The sequence below is a fragment of the Psammomys obesus genome, unplaced genomic scaffold (assembly GCF_907164565.1).
Source record: "Psammomys obesus unplaced genomic scaffold, mPsaObe1.curated_primary_1811, whole genome shotgun sequence".
NCBI classification, from domain to species: domain Eukaryota; kingdom Metazoa; phylum Chordata; class Mammalia; order Rodentia; family Muridae; genus Psammomys; species Psammomys obesus.
Genome location: NW_026588752.1, coordinates 7,473,333 through 7,490,418, shown reverse-complemented (window position 1 = coordinate 7,490,418; position 17,086 = coordinate 7,473,333). Strand labels below are relative to the sequence as shown.

The window sequence follows — 17,086 nt, the reverse complement described above, 5'->3', positions numbered from 1 at the left end:
TGGCCTCCTGTGACGTGAATGCAGGCAGCAGGGCGGTACTGGAGACAGGGTGGGTGGGTGCCCGTTTAGGTAGAGGATGAGAGGAATTGGTGCTCCGAAGCTAAAGGGGAGACCCGGTGCCGTGGCACCCCACAGTGTGGTCACATGCAGGGCATGGGGTTGATCAGGCTTTTCTCTATAACAGGGAAGGGATAGCAAGGTGCTGAGGACAGAGGCAGGAGGCTGACAGTTATGGAAGCACAGCCATTTTCAGTTCTCTTCTTGGCAGGACCCGTGGTCCTGTGTGGGACCCGTGGCCACAGCAGAAAGTACAGGCAGAAAAGCAGTTAAGTCTCTGGTCTTTATTTCAGGGATGTGTGTGGGTGAGGTTTTGGCAGTGGCCACTCCCGAGACCTAAAGTAGTCCTTCAAATCCTCGAGGCGGAGTGGGGGGAAGTAAGGGCCGATCCGCTTGCGTATCCACCACTTGCCCTGGGCAGCGTGCTGGCCACTCGGGGGGCTGAACCGGTACCGGTAGTGTTCTCCTCGAATCCACCTGCAGGGGACAACGGGTCAGCCTGCTGTCTCTTTGCTCCCCTCGGGCTCCTCTGCACCCCAGAAGGCAGGCCTAGGCCCCTGCAATCCTTGGGTGGAACCCCATCAGCCTCATGATCAAAACCTTCCCGGGCCCGTTACAAATCTGGGATGTGAAACAGGCACATTTGGTCACCTGTGATGGCGCAAACTACATCTTCAGACTTGAGGGACGGCCTAGGTGATGCCGTCTCCATGATCCACCCTCTCCAACTTGTCCTACCAGGGTTGCGCAGGACACAGCAAGCCTTGTGATGGGACCAGGGAGAGACATGCTGCCACCTTTCCTTCTTCTGGTGTACAGACCTGAGTAGGCAAGGGTCCCTGAGGGGGGTACTGGTGGCCAGTGTGGGGGTCCTGAGCAGACCCATGCTGGACTCCATAGGTGATCATGGAGAGGGTAAGCCTGTGCCTTAGAAATTGTCAGAGGGTCCCTCTTCTGAATCGGGGGTCCTGATCCTGAATTTCACAAGGCTGGTGAGGACAGGGATGAAGGCTTCTGGGAAGGCACCTGCTGCGTGATCACTCTGTTTTCTGAGTCGGCCTTCTCGCTTTCATTTTCTTCTCAAGATATAGTTGAAGATCTAGGGCCTGGAGCAACTTACAGCCAAAGGGTGTGAGGTCCTGGCTCAGGTGCCCAGTGTTGGGCCTTGGAGGTTGAGGGGAAGAGCCGGGGGCTCGTGCTTTCCCTGGTGGGTCCTTGAGGGTACTGAGGAGGACTGGCACCAGCCCTGGAAACTTCTAGAACCTGGCTGGGCTGGTTAGTTTTGTTTTGTTTTTTTATCAATGTGACACACAAACCAGTCACTGGGAGGAGGGGGAGGGGACCTCAACTTCTGAATAACCTCCATCAGACTGACCTACAGGTGTGTCTGTGGGAGCATTTTCTTGATTAATGATGGACTTGGGAGGTCAGCACAGGGTGCGAGGTGCCACTCCCAAGCGTGTGGCCCTGGGTCATAGAGGAGAGCAAGCTGGGCAAGCCATGAGGAGCAAGCCCGTGGGTAGTGCTCCTCCGTGCTGTCTGCTTCAGGTTCTGCCTCCACTTCTGCCCCTGAAGCTTCTGCCTTGGCTTTGCCTTGATGATGGCGCATGACCTGTAAGCTAGAACACGCTCCGTCCTTCCCCAAGTTGTCTTGGGCTTGGGTATTTATAGCAATGGGTGGCAAGCTAGGACACTGACCGAGGTAGGGTGTTTGAGACCAGACTCAACAGGCAACAGCTTCTGAAACTATGGTAGGATACCCCGGCCAGGACCTGACACTCCCAGCAGGACATCCTGTCTTACCAGCCCTCCCTCACTATCTGTGCTCTTTTGGTCTTTGAAATGGAACTGTACAGCACGTGGCCTTCAGAACCGGCTGCTTCCGCCCAGCACGGCCTTCTAGAAGCTCACAGGCGCTGGAGACCTCGTGCTGCTGGGCAGGAAGCAGTGTCCACAGCAGGAACACCTTGAGGCAGCCATGTCTTGCGGTCTGCCTGGGCCTCCTGGGGAAGGACAGTTGTACCATTTTCAGCTCCCATGACTGTGGGGGTTTTGCAGGGATTGGTCTTGCTGAATGGGGTTAAATGGCTGTCCATGAGCCTCGTGGTTGGGTTCAGCTCAGCTTTCATTTTCTAGGACCCACTGAGCCATCCCCCAGGGAGGCCGTGCCGCTTGCCTCCCCGGCAGCCCTGGCAGTGCCCTGATGGCTTGATGGTATTCAGGACATCACTGCTCCATGTTTCCAGTGAGCCGAAAAGCATGGTGGTGCCTCTCCTTCAGTCTCATGGAGCCTCCTGCTTCTCCCACACACCTTGCTCGCCCCACATGGGTAGCACACGTGGTGACAGCTAGTGCTGCTGCTTGGTGGTGCTGTGTTTCAGGTGCCTGATGTTTCACACTGTGCTGCTGCGAGAGGAATGACAGGCTCCCACCACAACTGCGGGCCCGCCGCTTCCTCTTCCGACTCTGCCATCTTCTTCACACAGTTTGCGGCGTTGCCATGGGTCTGTACGCTTTAGTGAGGAAGGCTTCTGCAGGCCTTGCCTCTGATAAGCTACCTGCGCTGAGGTCATTCTTACTATTAGCGTGTCTTTCCCCGTCATTGTACTTCCTACTTGCCCATATCGGTTTGAGGTGAGCCTCCGTGTGTGTATGTACAACACGGGTGCCTGATGTCAGAAGAGGACTGGAGTAACAGATGATTGCTAGGCACATGCGGGTTCTGGGACTCAAACTTGGGTCCTCTGCAAGAGCAGAGAGTGCTCTGAACCACTGAGCCATCTTTCCAGCCTCTTCTTCTTCCTCATTATTATTTTAGTGATTTTTTTTTTGAAGGCTGGGGACATAGATCAGTGGGTCTATGATCCCCAGAACCCACATTAAAAAAAAAAAGCCGAGAACAGTGGTGCACACTTGTAATCCCAGTGTTGGGGAGGCGGGAGGAAGAGGATCCCTAGGGCTCTCTGGTCAGCCAGCCTTGCTGAATGGGTGAGATCTGGATCTCGATGGCAAGGTGGTGGCTCTGGCTCTGGTTGCTCAGTCCCCTCACTGTCTACTGTGCCTTAGTCTGCATCGCCCCAAGATTTGCCATCTGGGTCCCCATTGCTTATTGACCTTTCAGGTCTGTGTCTTTTGCCAACTTTGGGAAATCTTCACTAATGCCTTCCCAGGAAGGGCTCTTCCCCTCGGGACTCTGCAGACACCCAGTCTTGATCTTGTTGCTATCCTAGACCCCAGGCTCTACCCAGACGCTCGGCTGATTGCCTACATAGGTCACTGCTGATTCCTCCTTCACATCCCAGCTCTTCCTCCCATCCTACAGGGGCTATGCTCCTTTGTTCTGAGTCTCCCCCGCTCTCCCTGCCTTCTGTTTCTTTGCTGACTCTTTTAATGTGTGCTGTGTTCGTAATGGCCGCACGATTGCTGTGGGGAGAATCAGCTGTTGTCATCCGCCGACTGGCTTTTCCTGATCAGTTCAATGTCTTCCTGGTGTGCTTGGGAGTTGGAGGTCCCAAATCATATCCGAACCTTCTGTTGTGTGGCTTCTAACTCCATGCTAGAAGCCCAGACTTTCTCCTTTGACCCTGGCACAGCCAGGGGAAGGTGGCAAGCTAAGGCCTCTACCAAGAACATGAACCCAGGCTGGCACTGCTTGCTGTGGTGAGTGTCTGGGACACTACAAGGCCTTCCAGCAGTTCAGTGAGTGGCCTCCTTTTTCTCAGAGTGGACCATGTGCTCCAGGCTCTTCCTGCTCAGTGGGGCCATTTGCCTTGTGGCTTTGGCTGGAGAAGAGGGGGCTCGCTGTAGCCTCTGCCTCTTCAGTAGCTCCTTTCTGGGTATTTGCTGCTGCTGTTGAAGGTTGATGCTAGGGTCCTGGAGTCCCTCGCTAGGTCCCCTCCCCCAACTGTTAAAAGCTCCCACGTTCATTTTATGGGCAGCACCCAGGCTCAGCGCCTGATCCATCCTCCCACCATTTCACCCCCCATTTCAGAGAAACCACAGCTGGCAGAGGGGTCAGGCGGAGGTCATCAAGCAGAGTGTGATGATGGCCCCTCTGCTGGTCTGTGCCCTTTGGCATTTACTGTAATTAAACTGCCTTGAACATGTATTAATAGCGAATATTGATTTATTCCTGATTCCCACAGAAGGCAGCCAGGCTCGTATCTTCACATTCACAGTATCTGCCTGCAGGGTTTGTTCCCACAAGATACACCTGACCACATCCTCAGAGCCTCTGGCTGAATCGGGTGATCTTGTCCTAAGCCTAGGCCTTCTGCCTATCCCTGGCTGGTGGGACACAAACCCAAGACAGCAGCCAGGAGGTTGGTCAGCAAAAAGCTTTCCTGAGTGTGGAAGGACACAGCTCTACGCCAGAGATGTTCGGCTACTGGCAAACCCAGGAAAGTGTGTCCAGTTCAGTGTGTACCTAGTTCAGATCTCCCGGTGGCTTTGGGGTGCTGGGCAGAGGGGGGTAGGGGAAGAAGGGGAGTGAAGCTGGTGGTCTCCGGGGAGGGATATCCTGACATCCCCAGTGCCACAGCAGGCAGCGTGCAGAGAGGCACTTGGCTGGATCCCTTGCCTGGGCTGCCATACTCGCAGCTGCTCAGTGCCCCGAAGCGCCCCTCCCAGCAGCCTCGACAGCTGTGGGCAGCTCCAGGTGCAGCTGTCCTGAGGCTTCTCCAGGGAGAGACAGGACCATGTTTTCCCGTCAGCATCAATGGTGGGCAGGACACAGGGCTGGGGGCGGGGGGCATGGGGCCAGTTCAGGACTGTGCAGTCTCCTAGCCTCTGGTTGCTACTGAATTCCACATCCTGTATCAGGGTGCCCAGCCCGGGCCCAGCTGACCACGCACTGAGTGGATAAGGAGACTCTTACCTGGGGGGAGTCCTGCCCTCAAAGGGATTGAGGGCCACCAGGGACAGGGCCTCAGCGTCACCAGCTAGGAGTTTACCCGCCAGGTGAATGATCCACTCATTTTGCTCATACGTCTGGAAGGACAGTGTTCTTCGTTAGGTCAGGTCTGGGGACAGCCATTCCCCGGTAAGCTGGCACTCGCCCTGGTGCAGCCCCTGCCCGATCACTCTGCACACCTCCTCCCCCCTGTGCCCCACAGCCTGGCTGCAGTGTGGTCAGTTGTGCCAGAAGTAGGTTTCCTCTGAGGGCCCACCCTTCAACCTCCCAGGAACTGCCTGCTTCCTGCTCTCTCTGGGGGAGGGGGGCTCACCTGAAGGTCACTCCCTCATGAACCAGCCCTCAGCTGTGTCATCTATGTGGCGACTTGCCCTAGCATTAGGTGTGACTGTGAGAGGGACGAGGACAGAAGGTGTTGGATCCCACTTGACAACAGGACTGGCCTGGGCCTTGGGAGAGCCGAGCTATCCACAGGAACCTTTTCCAGGCAGGTCTAGGTCAAGGCAGGGCCTGTCTAGTGCCTTGGGTGGGATGCACCTCTGAGGAGAGGTCCTCCTCCTCTATGACCCTCCTGGTGGGAGTCTGAGCACCTTCTGCAAAGAGCATGCGTGCAGGGCTTGTCTGGGGGAAGGGGAGTGTTCGCTTCAGGTCAGAGCCCCATGGCAGGTGGGGCATCATTACCTGGAAAGCTGCGAACCACATTAGCCAGTCCAGGCGGTAGTGGTAGGGAGAGATGAGGCATGGCCGCCTCCAGGGGTCGCCTGGTTTGCACTTGAACTCGTAGTCCTCCCACACCGCATCAGGCGCACTGGCATTGGGGCTAGCTGTGCCTTGCAGGATTACCTCAGTCCGTTCCTTGGTGATGCTGGGAGAGATGGAGAAGGCCAGTATGTCCACGGTATCTACCTTCCCCAGCTGGAGAGGGTGATGCCGTGAGCCCATGCTTCCCAACAGGGAGTCGGCTGGACAAGAGGGTGGAGCCCAGTGCCCCAGGTAGGATGCCTGGCCCATACCTTCCAAAGGCCCCGTAGGTATTGACGATCCTGAGTGGGTTGAAGGAGGTGTTCATGACCTGCCTGGAGCTTAGTAGGTTGATAACCACAGGCACGCTGAGCCAGGCCACCAGGATGCCCAGGGAGACGTTGACCACTCGCCGCACCAAGCAGCCTAGCCCGAGGGTGGGGGTGCGGTGGTTGGTTCTCACCAGCTAGGCTCCTGATCCCAGGGCAAAGCTGTGCTATCCTTTCAGAAAACCTCGGCTGCTGTTCTGCCACTGCGGGCTCAAGAAGGCCTGCAGACATACCCAGCTGGCCTTGGAAGCTGCTGCCTCCCAACCCGTGGGCTTGGAAAGGTGCCTCGAGCCAAGAGCACCTCCTGAAGCCAATGTGAAGTATTTAGTGTGACTGTCTATCAGGGCACCTTGGAAGTAGCTGAAGGGTCAACTACTGGCCGGGACAGTAGATGCTCCTTCTCAGGGCCTATGGCACCCATCCCCTGCCCAGTGCTGTGGAGCTGGTGGCTACCCAACCTTCCTACAGATTCATGAGACACAGGCACGAGGGTCATGGGCTGGTATGTGTTGCTGGGTGGAGGGGAGCGGTGTTCCTGGTTTACCTACCATATCTTGGCTTGGGCTGGACCCCTTGTGTATCTTCTCTCTGCATCTCCAGCACTTGGTTCTTTAGGCCTTGAGGTCCTGAGGGAAATAGGAATCCCAGAGCTGCATCATCGAAGCAGGCGAGGCTGGGCACGATGGTGAGCCAGTTCAGGAAGCTCAGATTCCCACTGATGATGAGGATCACCTGTAGGTGCAGATGCACACTATGGTACGCCTGGGACCCAGGGCTCCTCCCTCTGTGTGTCTGCGCTGGGTGCCCATGCTTCAGTGGCCCAGCAAACGCTCCAGAGAGGCTTCCGAGCCCCCTGCTGTCCTCCTCTCAGCTTGGGGCTGTGATCCCAAGTCCTCTCTAAATGTGCATGTCTCACTGAAACGTGCTAGGTGCTACAGGAATTGGCAAGCACAGGAAAGGCTGGGGAGGGTTCGGCTAGACCTATCTGTGTGGCCTGAGCATACTGGACTCCCTGGGATGTCCCATGGTGGCAACTCTGGTTGAGGTAGGCCTAGTGGCAGGGGCTTGAGGTACAGCCTGTAGGTGGGGGAGGGGGGCATGAGAACCTACAGCTCACTGGAGTTCATGAAAAACAAAACAGCAATAGGAGACATCACTATGAGCTGGGGCAAAAGATAGTGAAGTGATTGCCACAAATGCCCTCGAGACCTGGAGGACAGTGGCAGCTGACCGGGAGTCATGAACGAGAGGGACAGAGGCTGGGGTGTCTGGCTTCAGCCTGTATCTTTAAACCGACTGACTGGACATATGGATGAAATGGCAAAACACGCCTGTGCAGTGCACAGCTCAGTGGCTTGCAGCAAGGTTTGCACCTGCGTGGTTACACTAGCCAGACACCTCTACCCAGAGACGTTCCATGGAGCCTGACAGCCGGCTCTCTCAGGCTTCACAGAACATGAGCCACAGGGTAGCTTCTAGGAGGCAGTAGAAGGTCACCGTATAGGGACGACGTCTACCTCAGAGTCCTTGCCTGCGCTCCTGCAGCAGGCACAGTAGGCACCGGCAATGGCGACCCCTGGACTAGCTTCCAAGATGGCCACAGGGCTTCCCACTCCCACGAGTGGGGCTGGAGGCTGTGGCTCCGCGTTATTAACATATGGTGCTGCCGTGTCTCATCCTCTTCTCTCCCCCTGAACGCTCGGGCGCCTCATTTCTGGGCACGCGCATTTCCTAGCATCCCTTGTTGGCTACTTACCCCACAGTCACAGCCTGCCCACCTTTTTACTGGGTGGTTGGAAGGTTTAAATTTTTCAAGTTTACAACCAGTGCCTTCTACCCCTGCTGAGAAGCCTCCACAGTGAGACTCCTGTGAGCTCAGGGCCAGTTACTTCTTCCCTCCCTTTTAGCTATTCATTGTGGATGGACATGGCATAGCCGTTGGACAGACCAGTTCTGCTGAGGTCTAGTATGACCCAGACGGCAAAGAGGTGGGGTGAGATGAGGGGTCCCCTGATGGGAAGGTGGTGGAAGAGGCAGCTTTTAGTTCCTAGAGTCGGAGCGAGAAGTGAGAAGCTGGTTGAACCATGCCTGGGGAGCCCGGGGGACAGAGAAAGGCTTAGGAGAGCTCCTGGGGGTCTCGGTAGGATCAGGATGGTCCCATGGCTGTGGATTGCTACTGTGACTATGGCAGCAACAGAGTGTGGCAGCTCAGAGCCGAAGCTCCCTCGTACCAATGGAGAAAAGCCTGGGTTCCCTGGGGTATGGTAGGAGCCATTTAGGTGACTGTGGAAGACATCTAGGCATCCCTGTCTGTCCCTGAAAGCCATGCCAATTACCCTCTGTGGCTGGCCTGGCCTGCAGAGTAAAAACCTCACTGGAAAGCCGGATATTCCTTTCATATGGGTCTGTCCCTTCTTGAGGTGCTAGTGAAAGAGCCCAAGTGGTTCCGACTTCTCTCTACTTTCTGGTCCTGGATTGACTGGACCGTGATGTGCATCTCATTCAGACAGGTACAAACAAGGCCAAAGCAGGCCAGAGGCCAGAGCCAGCATGGCTGGTGAAGAACAAATGGCCTAACTTTCATCAAAATGTGTCTCACGGCACCAGGGTCTAGTACACTTGGCAAAGCGAACTCTCATAGACCCTCTTCCCCCTCAGGGGTTTCAGCAACTGAGACCTGTGTATGACATTTGTACTGTGACATGGTTTATCCTTGATGGCAGGAGTGACCTCATAGGTTATCAGGACTCACCCTGAACTGGCTCTCCCAGTCATACACTGACCCACACAACACGACTCTGTGTCTCCCTCCCTTCCCCACTGCCTCCCTTAAATATCCACACACGAGTCAAGGCTGGGAAGGGGACCACAAGGCTCGCCAGACAACATTTCCTCAGTCTCTATGTGGCCAGCTTCGTCGAAACACTATTATATGGACTCTGGCGCCCAGATGTGTGCTGTTCTTTCTCCCCCGGCAGAAACTTGAGACATGCATTACTTCCCAGCACCTAAAGGGGCCAGCACCGGCAAACTCCCCACCTCGCTAGTATTCTAGAGCTCCTATGTCCACAGCACCCCAGGAGCCCAGCACATGGTATCCCAGGAAGGTGACCAGCCTCAGGTCTAACCTGCACCTGTGGCTTTTTGTGCTTTTGTGATCTGTGCCTTTATTGTCCCCAACCAGGGGGACTTGAGGGAATGACTTGTTCATGTTCCCTACTCTAGGACTCCTTTCATGTGAGCCAGATAACGCTGTGAACGGAACACATTTAAATGAATGTGTGAGAAGAAGCTCAGGAAGTCACAACCGGAACAGGCTTGAAGAAGCAATACAGGTCCTGATACCATTTCCAAAACCTACGAGAAAGACACATTGCGCAGAAGAGCAGGACGGGAGTGACAGTCACCTGCACATGGTATACCGGAGCAGGGACAAAGGCGACGGTCAGCCGCTCAGCTGGAGTGGTGTGTGATAGAGAACGGGGAAGGACACCCTCCTAAGATAACAGAAGAAGCTGTCAAGCAGCTAGGTGTGGTGGTGCGTGTCTCAGAACTCAGGAAGTGGAGGCAGGAGGGCTGCAAGTTCAAGGTTAGCCTCAGCCTCATGATGAAGTCTATCTTAAAAAAAAAAAAAAAAGTGAGCTGGGTGTGGTGGTGCATGATTTTAAACCCAGCACTGACGAGTCTGAGGCAGAGCTGGTCAGCCAGCTCTACACAGTGAGACCCAGTCTTTAAAGAAAAAAGTGAGAGATAACCATGAAGAGAACTCTGGTAAATGGAAAATGTAAAAAAGAAAACGAAGCACTCTTCAGACAGGGCCGGATTTCTCTGTGAGCTTGGAGCTTTCCAGTGCGGAGTACTAAAAAGGTGAAATGCATATTAAAATTTAGGTCTTTGGGGCTTGGAGAAATGGCTCAGTAAAAAAGCGCACTCTCTGCTCTTGCAAAGACCCGACTTTCGCCCAGCACCCATGTCACGTGCCTTAGGATTCGACATCCTGTTCTGGACTCAGTAGCATGGGCACTCACACAGGAACAACCCCATCCCCACCGTATACACATATTTTAAATTTTGAGTCTTTAAAAATTTTTACAATAATGAAGAATGCATGATGATTGTTACCACCGAAAACAATTAGCCTGTAACAAAGAATGTTCTTGAGACAGGAGGGTCTCTAGGCCCAGGCTGCCCCCAAACTCCCAAACTTCCTGTGTCTGCCTTGAGTGTGAGGGTTACAGGCCTGTGCTGCGTGCTTGGCTTACTTTTGACATAACAGAACAATCATAATATGTGGGGGCCTGGGTAGGCTGAGGTGCATGGCTGATGAAGCTTTGTTTCTGGGTGTCTGTGCGGTGGTCCAGAAGAGAAGCATTTGGAACACCAGCCAGAAGATGACTGCCCTGCCCAGTGCACTGGGCATCACCTGCCCACCAAGGGTCTGGAAAGAACAAAGGCTCCAGGAAAGGCATATCTCCTCTACCTGATCTGGATATCCACCTCCTCCTGCTCTGGCCTGTGGGTGTTCCTGGTCCGTGGATAAAGCCAGGGTGAAGACAACTTTCCTGGTTCCTGGTCCTTGTGTTTGGACTGGGACCAGACTACCAGCCTTCTTGGTGGCAGATCCTAAGACTTCCCAGGGGGCAACAGGCTGGGTTGTTGCTCTCCTCTAATCTGTGTGCCCTGTTGGTTTCTCCTCTGTTCAAGGAACCTCCCAGGTTGGCTTTCAGGGGCTTTCTTTTCCCAATTATATATATGTATTTTTTCATAGAAAGCAAGGTGTAGAGAAGTGTTGTTGGGCTCTCAGGGGGCGCCCAGCTACTGCTGGGTTATTGGGGCATGCAGTTTTAGAATCTGTTGCCTTGAAGGCTGTAGTCAGCACCTTCTTGGAGGGACAGGAGGACAGATGGTGAAAACACTAGTCACTGTTTTCCTTCTGCCTGTAGACACCTCAGGCTATTCAAATCATCTCTAGCTCCCAAGCAGGGAGGTTGCAACTCAACGCCTTGAGGTGAGGCTGTGGCTGAGCGCTCTGCTGCAATGCCATGTCCACCTTTTGCAGATGTTTGTCGGCCTTTGCTCTGGTGAGGCTGGGGTGATGTCTATGGCCATGAGCCAGGGGTTCGTAGTCCCCAAGGGCAGAGTCAGTGATCTGAACTGCTGATGGCCTAGAACCCTGCATTGCATGAGGCTTCCTCAGTTGCCTGGACGGCCATGGATTCACACCAGGGAGCTCTGAATGACATCGCCCCACCCTGGAGCGCATGGCCTTGTTGTGGAAAAGTCTACAAAAGCAGCTTAAGGAGGGAAGGGTTTGCCTCATAGTTCGAGGGCATACAGTCCACCATGGAGGGGAAAGCGTGGCAGTGGGAACCGGAGGTGGCTGGACACACTATGGCTGCAGTCAGGAAGCAGAGAGAGACGAAGGTGTGCAGCTCTCTTTTCTGCCTCTTCCTGTTTCCCACAGTCCGGGCCCCCCTGTGGGATGGTATGACCCACATTCAGAGCGGTGGGTCTTCCCTCCTCAATGGATGCCCTCCGAAACACCCTCACAGACACGCCCAGGGTGTGTCCGACAGAGTGGTTCTAAATCCAGCCAAGGTGATGGCACAGGTTAACTGTCATCAGGTGAAGTCCCGTTTCTAATAAAGCACCGAGGAGAGCCTGTGACACACTGCCCAGGAGGACGGATGGTGGCCGTGCTCAGGGGTCAGACCTGCTCAGCCCACGAAGTTCAGAATCCCCTCCCTGCACAGCCTATTTGTTCAGTAAGGCTGGAATCCATCACGCAACACACGGTCCAAGTGCTCCAAAGGGACCTTATCTTTCTTGTTTTCCTTCTAGCGTCACTGCAGCCATCTCCTCTGAGGGAAATGAATCTCGTCACAGCCCATCTGTGTTTACCCCTGGCCGGCAGAGTCCTCAACGAACTCTCAGTGTGCTCTGCAGATGACCGGCTTGGAGCACGGCCCTCCCAGTGCTGTGGAGCGAGCGGGTGAGGCTGGGGGACGGCGGGAGATGAACGTGTGTTGGAATTTAGCCCCAGAGAGGTTACAGCAGATGTTCCGGGCAGATGCAACATGACCCCAAAAGGAAGAGGGGGGATTTCTGGATGTCCCTGATGGGCTTGTAGTTACCACAGAGGACACACACTTGCAGGCAGGTTTCCACAGGGAGGCTGGAGCTTGACAGGACCTTCCAGGAAACATGTATGTGGTCACAGGGACCTTCCACAGAGGGCGCGCATGTGGTCATAGAGGCAGAGGGCATGCAGGTAGTTACAAAGACCTTCCACAGAGGACATGTATGTAGTCACAGGGACCTTCCACAGAGGAGACCTGTTTGCTCTTAAGGCATCTGGATAGCCTCATGTGGCCTTAACAGAGAAGTCAACCTCAAAAGCTGCCTCTCCCAAGACCTTCTCCTGCCTTCCTACTGCTGAGCCTCAGGCCCAACCCTACCTCCTTCTTGTTCCTTGGTGGAGACTGATACCATGGTGGGCCTCAGATGTCCTGACCTGGCTCAGCAGCGGGGGCTGATCATACCGCCTCTTCCGGGGTCATCCCCTCAGAGCTCTTCGGCCCTTCCCACGTGATTCCTGCGGCCTTGCAGGGATCCTAGGAGCAGCTGTGTAAACGTAGTGTGGGAGGAAGTGAGTGAACTCAAGTTCTGCCTGGCCCACAGGAAGGAACACAGGAACCAGTGGGTCAGGAGGCAGAGCAGCTCCACGCTAGGCTGGGCTCAGCTGCCACAGGGTGGCCATAGCACTGCATGGTAAAGAGCACACCCAGTCACTCCCAACACCTTTCACAGGGGCTCTTGGCATGGTGAAGACCATGCCCGGACTCACCCCAGTCCTATACTCAACTCTGTTTGGTGAGCAGGAAGAGTCTCAGCTGGATCTTCGGGGACATCAAACCAGGCCTAGGGAAAAGCCATAGGCTTGGACAGCTCTATTCTCTTCTGGACACAGTGTGGCTAGTTCCACGTTCTCCACTATGAGAGTCAGGTGGAAACTGCTAGCCAGGGATCCCCTACTGACAGAGCAAATGCTAGGGGATGCCTTGCTGCCTCTGCAAAGACTACAAGGAGTTAACAGTGGCTGGTAGCTCTTTGGAGGGTGTGGTGTAGGCTTCTTCATTTTCTCCCATGTGGGAGTTGTTGGGAGAAGCTTGCTGCACAGCGCCTTGTACTCAAGGAGGAGGAGATTCCAGAACCCCAGGAGACCCCAGTACCCAAGGCATCTGCTATGCTCAGAGGAGGACTCTTGATACCTGTCTTTGGCTCCTGTGCAGCCGAGGCTCTGCAGTATCAAGGCAGCCTCTGCAAAAATCCCACAGGGCTTAGTGTGGAACAGATGTGCCTGACTCGGCCCTCACTCCCCGAGGCTCTGGGTGACATTCTAGAAGTCCCAGCCTAGGCACCAACTACCTTTCTAGCCACATAGGTCCAGGAGCGTCCTACCACTCTATCCAGCCTTACACCTGGGTCAGACCAAGATAGAAACACACCCAAGGCTATGGTTCTTCTGCCATGTCTGGTCCATCCAGCTGGATGGTCCTGCTGCCTAGGCAGGGTCGGGTCTGGGTCTGGGGATCTTTTTGTCATCCCAATATTGGCACTGTCTGTGGCCTCTGGAAGATGTGTGGGAAATAGGCACTCCATGGGGATGTCGGCTCTGAGAAGATATGGGTAGTTAAGCTGTAGGGAAATGCAAGGAGCTTCAAACACATGACTAAGAGAAGCTGGCTAGAGAGGCGACACACTGTGGTCCTGACTCTGAGGTGCTTGGGGAAGACTGGAGGCCAGAGGTCAGTGTGGAGGAAGATGAACCAGTGTTCACCAAGGACTCTCAGGGGAGGAAGGTGTGACGGTGATGGTGCATAGACATTCTCTATTGTCCAAACCCAAAGAACACTCTGTGGACTTTGGTGACTCATGTGCCATCACTGCACCATGTCTTGTGCCCATCAGTGTGAAGTATACATGGTGGGGACTTGGAGCACAAGGAATTTTCTGGGATCCCTGCCCGGATTCTAGAAGTACCCTGATTAAAGTACAAGACAAAAAGGAATTAACATATTGGAACACCGAGAGCTGGTGAACAGGTAGGGGTCAGAGACAGTTTAGCAGCCAAAGGTCACCGTGGCAAAGGTGACAGTGAGGCTCAAACATCTGCTCGTAGTCAGTCCTGATTTAAATACAGCCCTGCATAGAGGCAGAGGACATGAGGAGGAGGAGAGCTAGGTGCACAGATCCAAACTCTGCACTGAGGAGAACGTGATGCCCTCGGTCCCCTTTTACGAATACATTCAAAAACAGCTGAAACAGACATATTTATTCCCAGGAAAATGTTGATGCCAAGGCTGCCTCTAGAAGGTCACCCCAACAGCCACAGGCCCAGCAACTACAAAGCTCTCAAAGCTTCACTCAGAAGCGCACTCAGCATTGCCCAGGCTCCTGAGAACAGGCTGCCTGGGTCTCCATGGACCCGTCAGAGAGAGAGGAACTTAGCTTTTGAATGTGAGGGAGTGAGCCCAGACAGGGAATCCACACTCGGCACACATTATGCTGGAAAACTACAGACAGGCCTCCCTCACTGACAACCATGCAAAATCTAAAACAAAACACTGGCAAATTAGCCCCAGCAATATATTAAAATATCCACAGCATGACCAAGCTGAGTTTATTCTAGAATATGAAACTAGCTCAACCCGGGCATCAGTAATGTAATTCATCTCATTAACATGTTGAAGGGGACCCTCTCCTGGCTGACGGGAAAATGTCAGCTATGGCCAACATCCATTCATGACTGAAAGTGGGAAGGCCAAAACCACAAGATGATCCCAGTCTGGTGGTGCAGGCCTGTCACCCCTGCTGCTGGGGTGGCTGAGGAAGGAGCATCCATAAATTTAAGAGCAGCCTGGACAACTTATCAAGACCCTATCTTGATAACTTGACCCTAAAAAAAGCAAAATAAGGGTAAGGGCAGGGGTGCATATCCGTGGTATCAGCCACCCCCTCCACCCCCGAAATAAAGGCAGAAGGATCACAAGTTTCAGGCCAGCCAGGGTTACATGGTAAGACCCTGTCTTAAACAAGCATCTCATCCCAATTCCTGCTAGACTGGCGTCCTACTGCACCATGTCTTGTGCCCATCAGTGTGAAGTATACATGGTGGGGAGTATACATGGTTTAGGTTTAGAAAGAAACCTAAAATTTTAGGACTGGATTCAAGAACACCAGGGAGAGTACTCCTGGGTACACAGTGTGGCCGAGCAAGGTCTGTGTTGCTGCTTACAGCAACCAGACACCACCATGGGTGCACGGAAGCTGAGACAGAGATCCTGGAATGCAGCCTGGCCTGGGTGCAGTGGGGCCCATACAGGAGGTGAGAGGGGGCTGATGAGACCTCCCCACCCTCCCATGGCTCTGGTGCTAACACAGAAACAACGAGTCAGGCTGTGGTCTTCTGTGGACACTGGGAACCCCGAGCGGTGGCACCTTGGCACAGCCTACCTGGAAAAGGATCTGCAGCACCCCATGAAGAATGCACATCCGGCGCCCGAGGAACAGGAAGAAAGGCACAAGAAGCTCCACGAAGTGGTTGCTGAGTGTCTCAAAGCGATGGAACCACCAGGGCGACCTGTGCAGGTAGTAGGCCATTGGGTTGGGCACTGGCTGAGTCTGTGGGGACAAAAGAGGGCTTTTGAATTACCAACCTTGGCTTACCAGGGTGCCACTGCCTGCCTGGCTATGATTAAACCATCTGCTCTCCAGCCCTGTGTATGTGCAACTGGCCCAGCCCATGCAGGCTGGAAGACTTCTGTGGACAGGCTATTTTTGAAGCAAAAAGCATGTTTTTAGTTCTGTTTTAAACCCTCACTCTCTATAGGCAAAAATGTAAACGGTAGTTGAAGGAGACATCTCTGAACACTGGTGAACAGATGAAGAATCTAAAGATCAGGAACCAGCCTGCTGCCCCTAAGCACCAGCGGAACTGTAGGTGGCAGCTGCTGCCTGGGGCTCACAGCTCCCTGAGCTGCCAGTGGCCTGTCACCCGGTACTTACAGTCCACCTCAGGTCTCCTACCCACCGCTGGGCTCCATGGGCCCTGGGGTGCTCTTGCCCTCTTGGGGGCTCCTGCAGATCTATGCAGGCTTGTTGCATAGGAAGAAGGCTTGAGCATAGGCAACTGGGGGCAGGGGATAAAGGTCACAGTAGCAGTGGCCCTGAACAAACAGGAGCAGAAAGCAAAGGAGGCAGAGAGGGAGCTGGAATGATGCTCGGACGATAGCTTTGTACTTCGCTTCTTCTTAGGCACAGTCCCCTTGGGATTTCACCTTGGCTAGGGGTACTTAAGGAGCCCACTTGTCAACTCACTGTGTCTTCATAGGCCCTGCCAGAACACCTCCCCTCAAGGCCTGGGCTCCTACATGTGCCTCGCTCCACCCCACACGGGGAGCCTGCTACTTGAACCCTCCATGTGATCGCAAGAAAAATAAACAGCTTAGTAGGACAGGACAGAAGCCAAGCTTTTCATTTAGCAATGCTTCAGACCACCCTCTACCTAGCTCCGTGTGGGGCGTCACCTCCCCTCTTTTAACTGCTTGCCAACAGAATAAGCAACTGGTCTAAGCAAAGTGACCCAGTAGTGCTGTGCCAAGAGACAGAGGCCATTGCAAGATTTTAGTCTGCCAGACCCAACCTTCTCCTCAAAACACACTTGGCTTGCTGCCACCACCCTGGGCTGCACCTGCAGCTCTTGTCACTGTCCCCTGTTGGGCAGATTCTGGGTATTAGTGTCAAATCCCACATCCCTTGGACTTGAAGACTCTGTGTCCTGATTGGAGATGCCATTTGCAGAGGATGGAGCAGCTCAGCACTTCACCTACCACTGGTCTGTGTCACAGCCTCCGGACCCTCAAAGATCCCAGATGACCCAGCAGGATAGGGACACAGAAGATGTGTGTGTGTGTGTGTGTGTGTGTGTGTGTGTGTGTTTGAACATGGCTACATACATACTGGGCAAAGGAGTACGAAACTGGGG

General features: G+C 54.2%; 1 protein-coding gene across 1 annotated transcript in view; it reads right to left on the bottom strand.

The window, feature by feature from the left end:
• Positions 1–326: 326 nt before the first annotated feature.
• LOC129674438 (lipase maturation factor 1) overlaps positions 327–17,086 on the bottom strand; it is a gene marked incomplete at its 5' end in the record, with an annotated part of 67,732 nt that continues 50,972 nt past the window's right edge. Inside the window, 6 exons of the mRNA XM_055604395.1 lie at positions 327–534; positions 4,934–5,046; positions 5,651–5,834; positions 5,983–6,136; positions 6,588–6,771; positions 15,556–15,723. Of these exons, the coding sequence (XP_055460370.1) occupies positions 342–534; positions 4,934–5,046; positions 5,651–5,834; positions 5,983–6,136; positions 6,588–6,771; positions 15,556–15,723 (996 nt within the window). The remainder of the gene's footprint in view (positions 535–4,933; positions 5,047–5,650; positions 5,835–5,982; positions 6,137–6,587; positions 6,772–15,555; positions 15,724–17,086) is intronic.